The sequence below is a fragment of the Poecilia latipinna genome, unplaced genomic scaffold (assembly GCF_001443285.1).
Source record: "Poecilia latipinna isolate Pla-1442-1.1 unplaced genomic scaffold, P_latipinna-1.0 Scaffold157, whole genome shotgun sequence".
NCBI classification, from domain to species: Eukaryota; Metazoa; Chordata; class Actinopteri; order Cyprinodontiformes; family Poeciliidae; genus Poecilia; species Poecilia latipinna.
The window spans coordinates 39,206-53,180 of NW_015112773.1; the positions used below are offsets into that span (position 1 = coordinate 39,206).

The following is a 13,975-nucleotide window of genomic DNA, read 5'->3' on the forward strand; positions in this document are numbered from 1 at the left end:
TATCTTTTTATGACAGAGAAAAAGAGATATTTTTATATCTCATAACACTCTCTCTCTCTCTCTCTCTCTCTATATATATATATATATATATATATATATATATATATATATATATATATATATATATATGTGTGTGTGTGTGTGTGTGTGTGTGTGTGTGTGTGTGTGTGTGTGTGTGCAACGTATAAAATGCATATATACACTCTTAAGTGAAATAGTTATGTCATATGTTAATTAGTCTACCTGCCAAAACTATGGCAAAGACGATGCTCCTCTAAAAGCTTGTTGAGCAACTTTAGTTTGAACACAAGCTTAACTCCTGAGTAAATTGTCAGTTAACACAAGTGACTTACCATGGAGTCACAGCGCCCTCTCCTGGTTTTACTGAGAACTGTGTGTATATTTTTGTATGGATGTAATGTCCATGTGTGTCTTGTAGAGTGCTGTGAAAAAAGTATCTCTTCCCTTATAGATCAAGATAATTTTTTAAATATAAAACAACCTAAGTGTACACAAAAATAAGCTTTTGAAATAATAACTAAATAGCAGTCACACCAAATAGGTCTCCATGTGAAAAAAAATCCTCCCTGCAGATGAAACAGAACACACAACCAAAAGGCTTTTGGGATGTGTGTGTTCCTTTCGTCTTTTCAGTCCAAAGGTTGCAAAGATCTCGGCGATCATAAAGATGCAGTTTTAAGAATTGTAAGTAAGGCCTTTCTGTTTCGACGGGTTCATAGCACTGAAATTTTGAAGTGATCAAATCCAATATTTGACAGCTCAGCTGACAGGTAAAGGGAGACCTGCAGTAAACGGCATAGACAGGTTGGGCAGTAGCATGTGAGGCTGAGGTCTTTTGCGGTGTAGGACGCGGTCGAAGACCTTCATTCATTTTGAGGTGGCATCAGCCATATTCTATGGTGTGTAGACTGTTGGAGCAGCAGCTCATCTACAGGTGAGGTGAGCTCATCAGGAAGGCCAGCTCTGTACCAAGTGCACCCCTGACCCAGTGCAGGTGGCGGAGGACAGAAGGACTCTGGCTAAAATAACAACATTGAGGAACAATGTCTCCCAGCCATGAAGCTGTTGCTGAGCTGGAAAGCTCTTTCAGTACCAGACTGCTGCATCCTAAATGCACATATAGGAAATCCTTCCTCCCAGCAGCTATTAGACTCTATAACCATTACTGCTCTGAACGAACTCTATATGTGTTCACATGCCTGCTGGAATTTGCACAGTTTTACTCATTTCAAATAACATTTCTGCTGATATTTGCAAAATTTTTGCTTGCAAAGTTGTTGTTTTTTATTTTCATTTATTTAAAAAAAAAAAAAAAAAAAAAACTCTATTGTCTTCAGTTGTGGAGAATTATCCTTCTCCATGCTAAGTTCTTGATGTATGAGGTTGAAGAAGAGTCAGTGAGTTGAATTCAGGAATTCAATTTATTAATACCAAAATACAGCTGGTCCATAGTTCATGTTATCCTTAAGGACTAGCAGAACAAAATGGCATCAAACAAAAGTTTTTCATTCTCTTTGTTGGCCTTTGCCTGAGCTACGCCCTAAAGAGGGCGTTCGCTAGTGTGTCAGATCCTCTAACCGTAGCTTTGAGGGCGTTTTCTTAACATGTCATTTCCTTTAGCTTTAGCTTTGCAACTAGTTAAAAGAGACCAAAGGAAAGCACAGAATTATTTATTCTCAACACAATGCACAATTACATATGCACATTTTGTAATTTTTAAAAAAATATATCCTAGTCAAGTTGCACATTCCTTGGATCAGAGTATTATAATTTTCGCAACTACATATTCTTGATTTTGAATTATATATTTGTCATACTTTTGAATTTGTGTAAACGTACATGCCACAACGTCCTGCCCCTTTGCTGCTTTAACGCCTGCATTTCCCCACTGTGGGACAGTAAAGAGGAGAAACTCCCATCTCTTTGTTACTTCAGAGTTAACTTTAGCAGGCTCAGGAGACTGATTCATCCACATGCTTTCTAACAAGCCGACATCTTGGAAACAAAAACCAGAAATCATTAATGAAACACTGCGTATGTATGAGAGCCAGTCTCAACATCTGCTGAATCACAATGGCTCTTAAAAGTGTTCATAGTTTATAGATTATTTAGATGGACTCCACTTATGGCTATACTCTCCAGGAAGAAGGCTTGAAAGCATTATTTTGTGCAAGGAGGCCTCTGAGACAGTCCAGCACATAACAGCAGGGTGCAAGATGCTAGAAGGGAAAGCGTACATGGAACGACATAACCAAGTGGCGGGCATAGTGTACAGGAACATCTGTGCAGAATATGGACTGGAAGCCCCGAGATCGAAGTGGGGAACACCCCCAAAGGTGGTGGAGAACAACCGAGCTAAGATCCTGTGGGACTTCCAGATCCAGACAGACAAGATGGTAATGGCGAGACAACCGGACATTGTGGTGGTGGACAAAGAACAGAGGAAAGCCGTTGTGGTGGATGTAGCAATACCAAGTGACCACAACATCAGGAAAAAGGAGAAACTGGAGAAATACCAGGGCCTCAGAGAGGAACTGGAAAAGACCTGGAAGGTGAAGACCACAGTGGTGCCTGTGATCATCGGGGCCCTCAGGGCAGTCACCCCCAAACTGGAGCAGTGGCTCAAACAGATCCCAGGAACATCAGACATCTCAGTCCAGAAATGTGCAGTTCTAGGCACAGCCAAGATATACTGGAGGAACCCTTAAGCTCCCAGGCCTCTGGTAGAGGACCCGAGCTCAGAGGATGAAAGAGAGAGAGACCACCCGCGGAGGGTGAGAAGGGATTTTTCTTTTTTTATATATATAAGTGGAACAAACAATGTCACCCTGTTAAAAACATGGCATCAGGATAACTCTAGTTTTTGAGCTCAAGCATATCTTTGAATATTTTATTTTTTCTGCACTGACCAAAGTCTTTACCACTATTCCCAAATCGTACTCAACTCCTTGTGAATTTAAAAGCCTTTTCAGAGCCTGTTTAGTGCTGCTAATTAAATGTAAAACCACCGAAACATGAATTTTGTGTGTTCCATCTGACTACAGTTTTGCACACACTGCAAAGAATAACGGTAGAGAATAATGGTTGATGAAGTAGGGAAGACATGTACCACATGAAACCACATATTGGCTACACCACAAAATTAAATTTTATACTTCTGTCTGTCATCCAGGAAGTATGGAAAGGATTAAAGTTTGGGGATGGGCTCTGTTTAATTTCGTGTTTCACGGCATGTCAGACTGCTTCTGCTAAGCAGTGAGTTGCTGCCAAAAGAGGCACAATGCTAAACATCCTTGTTGCTGTTGTTGTTTTTTACATAATCCTTTTTTCGGTATGGATTTTTCCCAGTCTACGCACCTCTTCAACTGTACGACTTTGCTGAACTCTGATATTCTGAAAGTGACATTTTGACATTTTTATGATGTCATTGATTTTATGCGTCTGATCCGTTCATTCATAATTAATGTTAATTGGAGAACATCTGTGGATATATTTCAAAGCATATCCACAGATGTGTGCCATTTTATTATGCTCTTCTTCTGTATTGTGTAATGTGAAAACTCACTATGTTTGCCACAAAAAAAAAAAAAAAAAAAATCCCTCAGAAAAATATTTTGTTCTGTTAAGCATGTCTGTTCAAAATTTGTAAGGCAGCCACCATGCTGTTGCATCTAGGATGTCAGAATAAAACGTAAATATTATTAAAGGGCAAAATATTATCATGTGACATTTAATTAATTATTTTGGTTTTCCTGTGAAGAAAATTTCAATTTCTGCTTAAAGAGCAGAAGCATTCTGTCACACCGCGTTCCAGAAAAGTCCAGGGAAAAACATAAGATTACAATAACATAATTTAATTTCATATTTTGAGTTGTGTGGCGTAGAAGCACACAATTTCTCCCAAAAAATATGTATCTCCAACCGTCCAGGAGGAGGAGACATTCTCCATCTTAACATCTGCTCTCGTTTCTGTTCTCCATCAGGTGACGGACCGACAACCATAAGATCAACCGTTACAAGGCTACAGACACTGCCAGCCATGTTCTGCCTCGAAAAATAAATTACTGTTTTGGGTTTGTATTTATTTTATTTTATTTTATTTTTTTTTAGCATTTAAACGCGCATACCAAGATCAGTCTCGGGGGGGCATATCTAGTTTTTTTTAATTTTTCTAATCACATAACCGGACATAAAGGGGAAGGATAATAAAATGTCTTCGTCGGAGCAGGAGATGAGGTCTGGCGTTCAGCTGGTGAGCGCGCTGCTGCTGCTGCTCTCGCTCTCTGGTAAGACGCAAAAACAGCCAAAGCATTTCACATCCCGACGCCTATAATTCGCGGATCAATCAGTCAATACGATGGCGTGATCATTGTTTTGTTTTTGTGTGTGTGTGTGTGTTTGTTTTTTTTAACCATTGATATTTGAGTGTGTGTTTCATCGGAAGGCTATGTGGAGACAACAGATGGATAGATGGATGGGGTGGGAGTAGATGCAACATAAGACAGTGTAACCGAATGAAGCCATTTTTTTTATTTATTTAATTCACCGATAAAGCCAAACATTAAAACCCACTTTCCCCTCCATTACTCAACTGAGCTAATTTCTGACCCTGATCAAGGTCCGTATGCATTAAATCACGTCTTTGTTTAGTCTTGCAGTTTCACCGCGTTTAAATGCAATTGTGACGCACAGCATGGAAAAACATACCTGTGTAATTGTTGTTTTCTAACATAACTGGATATGAATCCAGTGCTGATGCATAGAAACGTACAATGGGATGAAGCAAGGCAACAACACACTTGCTGTGTGTTATTACTCTGTATGTTTAGCCAGGGCCAGACCATGGCTGAGTGGGGCCACACACAGATTTTGCTAGGGAGCCCAAGTAGATAAGACCATTGCCTACTAAGCACAAAATGACCACTCAATGACCACTCTGTTTGCACAGAGGCAATAGATGAAAATTAGAGAAATCAACATTAAATCCTTTAGATCGACTTAATGTCAGTTAGTTTGCATTAGGCAGATTGCAAGTCTCCACTCTTACATTTTTTCATTTTCCTATGCTTGCTGCCGCCACTTTGAGCAGTTTGACAGGTTTCTTTTCCACTAGAGCTTATTACTGACTTCCCTGTTCAGTCTGATCCTTAACTTCCTGATTGACATCAGGGCTGCCATCTTCAGCAGATTTCATTGTTGCCATGAAAGTCAATTTTATGACTTTCATGGCAGAAATAGGAGAAAACATGAAACCCTCTGTTAAGGAAAGTATTTTCTAACTTGACAAACTTTATACCCTGTAACTACTACAGGTCTCATGTTCCTTGACTTACTTCCTGCCCACATAATGCATGTTGTATTCTAATCGCTCAGACTTATTTATCCCCTTAAATCCAACTTCTCACTTTTTATATAATCCAGTGGTAAGAGATGTTCCATAAAAGAGATTGCTGTGGTGGATATGGAGAAATCTGTCCTTCCACCTGTGTTTGCCTCCAAAGAGAACGTCATTGTTTCCTGCAAAGATGATCCCTAAAAAAAAACATGCTCACTGTGATACCAATATGCCACAACTCACGCATTCTGAAAATTTATGTTAAAAAGATCTTTTTTTTTTTTTTTTTACTTGAATTACAAGCCTGGCAGCCCACCAGGCTTTTAATACACTGGGGGAAACCTTGGCTTTGGCTTACCTACAGTATATACACTTACATTTATGAACATTTCAAGTCTGGTTTCCGACTCCCATACTGAAACTGCCCTCATAAAAATCAACAATCTCCTGCTGGCAGCTGTGGTCGACTTTCTACTATCATTTTCCTGGATCTGAGTGTGACCTTGGATACAGTTTCTCACGCCATCCTTCTCCACAGATTATTTTCAATTGGCATTGCTTGCACGTTCGTTGACTAGTTTTATTCCTACCTGTCCAGCTGCACTCCTTGCAACTGAAGTTCTTTTGTTCCCATCCTTCCCCTGTCCCAACCGGTGTGCCCCAGGGCTCTGTCCTGGGAACACTAAACTTTTTGTCATTTTTCCTTTTGGCAATTCTGCATAACAGTGAAATAAATGTTAAGCTTCCAGAAAATATTAGAATACGAATATCTCCCATTGTGGTAGATACCAGCTCCCTCTTACATGTAAAGCCAAATGCCACACTTCCACTCTCTTCCCTAACCTGCTTTTCTCAAATGCAATCCTGGTTCTTCTCCAACTTCCTTAAACTAAAAACTGAGATCCTCCTTGTCTGAATCAAATCTGTAATATCCAAAGTTGACAGTTCCTACCTTTCCACTAGATAGTGGCTACATTCTCCCGTCACCTGAGACTAAAAGTCTGGGTGTTACCCTCAACAGCACTCATCATTCATAAAACTCCCTCTTTTCACTACATGGCCTCAGTCTTGCAGCAGCTCCTCTGGCTTTTTGTCAAATTCAGAATACATTTCAACAATTTCCTGTATGCATCCAAGGTTATTCACCATAACCTTGCCCCTCCCTACTTTTCAGATCTCATTGATATTTGTACAGCTTTAGGGCTTCCTTCTCTATTCATTTTGCTCTTCCTTCTGCTCGACTCAGCACCATCGGGAGCAGCAAAGCTCGGCTCCCAAATTCTGGAATTCTCTCTCTCCGGACAATATTGACACTCTGTTCAAATCAAAACTCAAACCTGTCTCAGATTGATTGCTCACTGTGATTGCCTGTTCCTGTGCAACTGTTTATGTTTAGTGTTTTAATTTGTGTTTCCTGTTATTCTGCTTGTCCTGAAGTGCTTGAGCGCTTTTAAAACGCTTCTAAATTTATTACTTTTACTCTGCTTTGGGTAACATAATTTAGCTGAAGAAAACAATGCAGTTAGGCAATTAATTCTAATGTTTTAAGGAATACCTAGTGAGTTTACAGCCTGGTGCACAACCGAAGGCAGCTATCATTCAACAAGCAACCCCATGTTTATTCATTTTCAGTGAATGAACACATCACTTTAATTTTTCAGGGTATTTCTTCATACTTCAGTCTAGGCATTTCAATAACATAATTCAAACAACACCAAAGTTTTAGTATTGCCTGCGGTCAGAAATCAAAGTGGCTGATGGCAAAACTGTTCGATGAATTTGTTTTTCATGGTCATCATCTAAACTTTGCTTAGCAACTGCAGAGTCACAGTTCCTCAGACAATGCACTAGAGGGCAGCAGCACAAAGACATTGGCACAGTCAATAACTATTCATAACAGCAAGTCACTCAACATATTTTCATATTGTTGGGAACTATGCACTTTTCAAAAGTCATACAAGTATTTTTGTAGTTGCTCTTCATCATAGCCATTTATTTTTAGCAGGACATAGGGACTTATACCTGAAATTGGAAATTAGAGGACAGTTGAAAGATGTCTACAGCAGAGAGGGGTTTTTGCATGATGCAGGAAGTACATGGTGTCTCTTGTGGAGATGTATTTAAAAACAAAACAAAGAATTTGCTTCATGTAGTTATTCATATCACATTTTTAAAAAGCAACATAAACACCATGCAAACAGAATGACATTACATTGTTCTACACACAAAGGCATGCTCCTTTGCTGCTTGTTTGAACGTTTTTCGCTGTATTGTTGTAAAGTGCACCCTTTTATATCCAGAATATATGACTATAGCACCAGCAGACATGGTTGCCAATAATGCATAATATACTTAAGGGGACATGAGGTGCCTTAGGCAGAAACTTCTTATTGCTCTAAACAAATTCTGTTTAGCTGCTATTGACACGGTAAAAACAAGGTCAGCATGAAAATGAGGCCTTGTTTGTGCCTTCGCTGTTGCCTCCCCAACACTGTGGTAACATGCAGTGTGATGCATACCTTACCTGCACTTTTTGTATTAATATTTAATATCCCCCAGAATGCTGTGCGGTTCTTGATCGGAATTCAGTGAAGTTATAAAAATTCACTACTTTTGATCAAGTGTCTGTCACAAAAGATGTTGTTACTGTTTTATAGCCCAGTTTTATATGTACAGCAAGGCCAGCACAGATGAGATTTGAGTATTTTTTGGTGTTAGGCGAAAGCTCTCAGTTCCTCACCACCCCTAATTGCCTGGATTTAAATAATTGACATTGTCTGTTGAATTATCTACTCGCTCCAAAGCTCATATGTGACTCTGTAGTGGTCAGAGACATATAGGCATATATACAGGAACACAAGCCTTGCATATTTTTGATATCTTCTTGTGTGATCTGGCAGTCTATTTTAAAAGGCTAAAAAACCGAATCAAACACTGGTAAAAATGTTTATTGTGAACTTAAGGAGTGGCTTGTTTTAAACTCCTAGTCTTCTAGTGCAATGCGGGACAACAAGTAATATTTAAACTATGGAAAAAAAAATTATAAAAACAACTTTCGGTAAATAAAAGAAGGATGTTACACTTAAATTATGTCAGACAACTTGAGTACTAAAGAATTAAACACAATGGGTGCGTATTTCATCAGAATAGTTTTGTGCTGTCCTCAAATGTCACTGCTACTGATGAAAATACGGTTTACAGAGGTGGAGCGACCTGTTCTGCCTCTGCATACTTTACCGCAACCTGTCCAGCATCTGCAAATGTCACAAAGTGATGACGCACCAATTTGAAGCACTATATTTGCTTCAAATATGCCAGCCAGACTGTTGGTCATCACTTCAGAGGCGTGACACCTGCAGGTTGTGTTCAAACCTCTTTTCCGCGTCAATTCTGACAGAAAACATCAACAGCTAAATACATGTACAGTTAAAACCACAAGATTGCTTACACCAAATAAAAAGACACAATCACCTTCTTTTCCCACTGTCTGAAGTTAACTATGACCAAACTTCTCTGGTTTTTATGCGAGCGAGAATATGCATTTAGCTAAGCTTTAATTTCCCTTTACTTTATTTGCTGGAGTAGAATGTTGTGGATTAATGAACATTTAGAAAAACGAATGTAAATGCATCCAATTACAGTCTTTCTTTTGGAGTAATGTGTTCTTCCTTGCCTAGTGGTGTTTCAGGCCATGTCAGGAAGGGACACATTTCACTGTGGATAATGGCGCCGTCTCATCAGCTTCAGAACAAGGTCTTTGACTTTTCTTCTGGGGTTGATTTGCATATTTCAGTCTAAACCACATTCACCTCTGGGACACTGAGGTGTCCCAGAGGTGACTCCTTATGGAGCAATATTATGTGCGGAATGGACATCCTGATCATGTCTATCGTTGCATATAATTGTTTGAACAGATGAATCATCGATCGTCTAGAAATTGTTCCAGACTAGTTCAGCTCCACAGTTTTCTTCTTCATCTTGTTGTTTGAGTTCTTTTCAATTTCCTACTACGTCAAGCTAGAAAGCAGTTTGTTTGAGATGTGACTTCAAAAGACATTCAGAGCTATCCCTCCATTTTATTAGTTAACTTTCAAAGCCATGACGTCCTCAATTGATTGCTTAAAAATATAGACATCATTCTGGATGCAAACTTCTGATTTTGAAAGCGTGAAAATACAAACCTCTGAGAATGAGTCATTCTCTCATCATTGTGGCATTTAGCAAATCTAAATAGTTTTGATAATTCTAACTTACCTAAAACAAGAAAAGTTTGGGGTGATTTAATTTCATAAAATGAAGGAGAAAAAAAAAGGTTTATGTGTCTTTTCATTTGGTGTATGTACCCTTTCAGTTTCAACTGTAAGCACCAGACTGAACTGGCTTCAAAAAGGCTATTTAGAAAATGTTAACCCTCTTCATAATTTGAAGCATACAGAGGTCTGTGAATTTCATTGGAAGTGAACATCACTTCAAATGACTGAGCTAATATAAGTTGAGTGGAAGTAAAACTGTTGTTGAGTAGCAGTTTCCTGCTTCCCACTTCATTTACGGTCCTGTGCCCTTGTACCACAAGGTCCAGACAGTCTTTTTTTGACCTTTTCCAATTATGATGCATAAAGAAGAACCAACTCAAAATATGCTCTCTCAAATGAAACAAAAAATCGTTTGCTATGAAAATCCTGCCGTGAAAGGGTAAAAAAAACAACGTGTTACAGACGTCTGAACATTTTAGAAATGCATAAGCTAAAGAAATGTAGGGAGTTCTTTAAAGTTCAGATGCTAATGGAGTGTGAGGGCTGAGGGCTTTAGAAAGCTTTCAGGATGGAGGTGAGACGAGGAAAGGAAGGTGGACAAAGATGGGGAGAGTGAAAAGGGAGAGGCAGAGGGAGGGAGGAGCCACATGCGGGGGGCCTCACTGCAGTATTTCATGTTAGGAAGTCTCTGCATTTGCCTCCCTTTTTTTTTTTACTAGCCACATGACTGCTGAATCAGCAGGAGTCTGAACCGAAAGGTTTCTCATGCTGTATAGCTGAGCTAAACTGACTGTACCAAGGGCACATATGTTTGCAGCACTTCAGAGGTGTTTGCTTTAATGTGAGGTGTGTGTACATGTGGGCTTGTTTGCAAAGATGACATTGACATAGCACATTTAGAGAGGCGAGCTCACTGCTGATGATGCAGACCTAGAGGGTGAACCGCATGCATGTGTGTTTATGTGTTAGAGTCCTCTAAAGTAGGTAATGGCCCTGACCCATCACGTATGAATATGTGTGCATGTGTAAACTATGCATACTTCGAGTAGGTGGAGAAAGGAGGGGTGGTAGTCTGACTGTGTGGTGCAGAGATGCAGGCTTATGAGTGGTGCAGCAGCTGTGGGAAGGGAGCCAGAAACACTCGACTGCAGAGGAGAGATTGGTGCAGAGTCCCATCGCACACAAACAACACAGCTGAGAGAACATGGGCTGGAGTGAGGTGGGGGTGGCGAGGAGGTCTGTGATGAGACAAAAGGCTTTCAATAGAAGAACAAACTTGTACAACTAATAATAATCTCATGTACTGTTAGTCATTACTTCTGTTATCACAGGTAATCTTGAATTGGCATGCAGAGGTTTGGGTCACGTAAAATATCTTGGATATCATTACTTAATAAATAACGATATGCATATTAAACGACATGATGTTAAACACATCTTTGTTTCAGTTCGAGTGTGCTTGGGGCTCTCCTGAACGCTTAAATTGGGAAGTTTGTTAATCCCCAGAGGCGATTTTGCATTTGTATATTTGTTCAGAAGGATGAACCATCCGCACAATATGTGTTAAGATCCACACAGATCATGTCTATCTAATCTCTTCATCTTGTCCTGGTTAATAGGATATTTAACACTTGCCTCATGATGATGTGACAAAAAAATAAAATGTGTCCCTACTTACCACCTATGCTCGACCATTCCTTGTGTCTGAAGAGTAAAAAGAAGAAAACAATTACTTCACTTTTGCTACCTTGTGAAAAAGCACCAAAGACAGTCAGTCATTCTTTTTTAAATTTAAGTTAGGTAAAAATAAAAATATTGACAAAGTTTTTTTGTTTTTTTTCTGCAATAAACTTGTACTGCATGTTCTGTACATTCTGACTTCCAACATACTCCGCTTTCATCTGAGTGCATTTGTGGGCCTGTCTGCCATCCATCTCTGCGCCTCGCGCCTGATGGCTGACGGGGAGTATCCTGCAAATTCACTGTTCTGCAGAACTGGCCAACTACGCCCAACTCAACATAAGCTTTATGTTACGACGGCTGAACTCTGGGCTTCAAATCAAAATCTGCATTTTTAAAAAGGCCAAATTAGTATTGGCAGCAAGAACCAGGATATAATTCTTGCGATTTATTTCACATTTAGCTAGTTAGCTGTTTTAATCTTATTTGAATCATCAACGTTATTTGTTTTTAAAACAGGTTGTTCGAGCATGGATGTGCTAGTGTCCAGTTACATCAATGCACTCAATGGAACAACTGTCACAATCCCCTGCACCTTCACTTCCTGCTACAAGATTGACCGGACCAAGTTTGCTATGAATTGGACTTACCAAGAGACCCTGAACAATACAGAGGAAAAGGTGAGCTGCCAAACCCTTCAATACATTAATACCAAGAATACTCGCCTTCAAAGCTTAAACCTGTATTTAAGCCACACTTTCTTTTCCTTTAGTTCATGACTTATGACAAGAATAAAGGAATGCAACCAGTACCTTCAAACCGGTTTGGAGAGAGGGTTGTGTTTTCTGGTAACCTGGAGAAGAACGACTTATCGATCACGCTGCAGGACGTTCAACTGGAGGACGAGGGGATTTACAACTGTTATGTGAGGAACCCCCCGGATCGCATCCAAGGACATGGTGTCATTGACTTCAAAGTTGTCACAGAACGTAAGATGTGACGTAACACTCTTCTGCAAATACATGAAGCATAACCCCGTGCAACCGTTTCCATACTTTTCAGCTAATGACATAAAACAACATGGGCAGTGGTTTACATCTCCAACTATCACCGCTTGATGCAGACACTTACTGAGCCTAAGTGACAAGAAAAAGCATCTTGCCTCACTCTATGGTTTTTATCCATGTATGGTGACTGTGTGTAATAATTAGAGGAAAAAATACTCTTAAAATTCATTTCTAAAATGAATTTTGTTTTCACATATCACCTTTAGTCCTCTAACTTTGTTCATCTGAACACCTCGGTTATAAACTATGGCTCTGCAGGACATGTTTTTGTGGTTCATGCAATAAATGTTTGTACATTGCAATATAGGTTGTCCATTTAGGAAAATGTGACAATTGTTATTTAACACAGGATCAGCTTGGTTTGGATTTTTTTTTTTAAATAGAAATTACCATATGCATATTGATTATGTCTTAAGGCATTTTTTTGATAATCAAAACATTTAATTATGATAGAAAGCAAAAGCTGACGAAATCATTAAGGAACCAATGCTTTTCCATTGGACTGCAGGTTTTCAAATGCGACCTTTCAAACTTGGTCGCATTTGACCAAACAGCTGCAGACGGGTACAAAACATTACTTTACATTTTTCATGACGTAATAATTTTCATGCGTATACATGTAATTCAAGTAACGTTAGTGTCTAAATGTCTGTTTTCTTGGGAGTGTTGAGATCTATTTGTGATGAGTCAGCGTCTTACTTATTAATGACTAACACGAGGTTGAACTTCGTGCATCACTCCTGCTCTTCCACACACACACAAGCCCACATCATATACAGGCTAGCTCAGCAGCACTTTCTTTCCACTTGTTTAATCAGAGCTTTTAGCGAGCGCCGCACTCGACTCCATTCTTTGTCTGCAGGAAAAGTTAACTCTCTCCTCTCTCCTTCTCTCAGTTCCCCCTCCGAGAGATTCAACCATTGCTGTTGCCATTGGGGCATCAGTGGGGGGAGCTTTAGCTCTGCTGATCCTTTCAATGGTGGTGGTGAAATGTCTCCGCCGACATCGGAAGCAAGAACTGATTTCAGAGGAAAAGATGGAAGAGGAGGGAAAGCTCGAGCCTGAAGCTGTTGCAGAGGAGGGAACAAAGTAAGAAATCGGAACATAAAATCCCTAATTTAAAAACTGAAGCAGCTTCAATGTCAAAGAAGAAGCTTTTAATCCAGCAAATCTCTTAGTGCCATAATCAAATCTATTGTGGTTTAGCAGCACCTGCTCTATGTAATTCAGCTGTGTGCACTGTGAGTCAGACAACCATTAGTTCTACTGTATATCAGATTAGATATAGAAGCTTAAAGGGGCAGTATTATGTACTCTCCAGGCACGTAGGGCTATTTTATAGCACAAGCATGTACCTATGCTACCTTGAGTTATTATAAAAATGCTGTATATATCTCATAAAACGTTAAAAAACAACATTTGACTTTGCAGTTTAACGCCTTTTCCTTGTAAAGTGACAATGTTAAAAGATGAATGTGGAATTAAACACAGCAGCCCTAAACACAACCACACAAAAACACTGAAAGTCAGGCTTAGTTAGCCTCCATGTTAAAAAGAAACCTATTAACCAAATTTTGCCACTGTATAAATAAAAAGTGATGTCATATATATATATATAT

General features: G+C 39.4%; 1 protein-coding gene across 1 annotated transcript in view; it reads left to right on the plus strand.

The window, feature by feature from the left end:
- Window positions 1-4,011: 4,011 nt before the first annotated feature.
- The window catches only part of scn2b (sodium channel, voltage-gated, type II, beta), a 17,533-nt gene continuing 7,569 nt past the window's right edge, over window positions 4,012-13,975 (plus strand). The window contains exons 1-4 of the mRNA XM_015029537.1: window positions 4,012-4,307; window positions 11,809-11,969; window positions 12,062-12,278; window positions 13,253-13,445. Coding sequence (XP_014885023.1) covers window positions 4,232-4,307; window positions 11,809-11,969; window positions 12,062-12,278; window positions 13,253-13,445 — 647 coding nt within the window. The 5' untranslated portion in view covers window positions 4,012-4,231. The remainder of the gene's footprint in view (window positions 4,308-11,808; window positions 11,970-12,061; window positions 12,279-13,252; window positions 13,446-13,975) is intronic.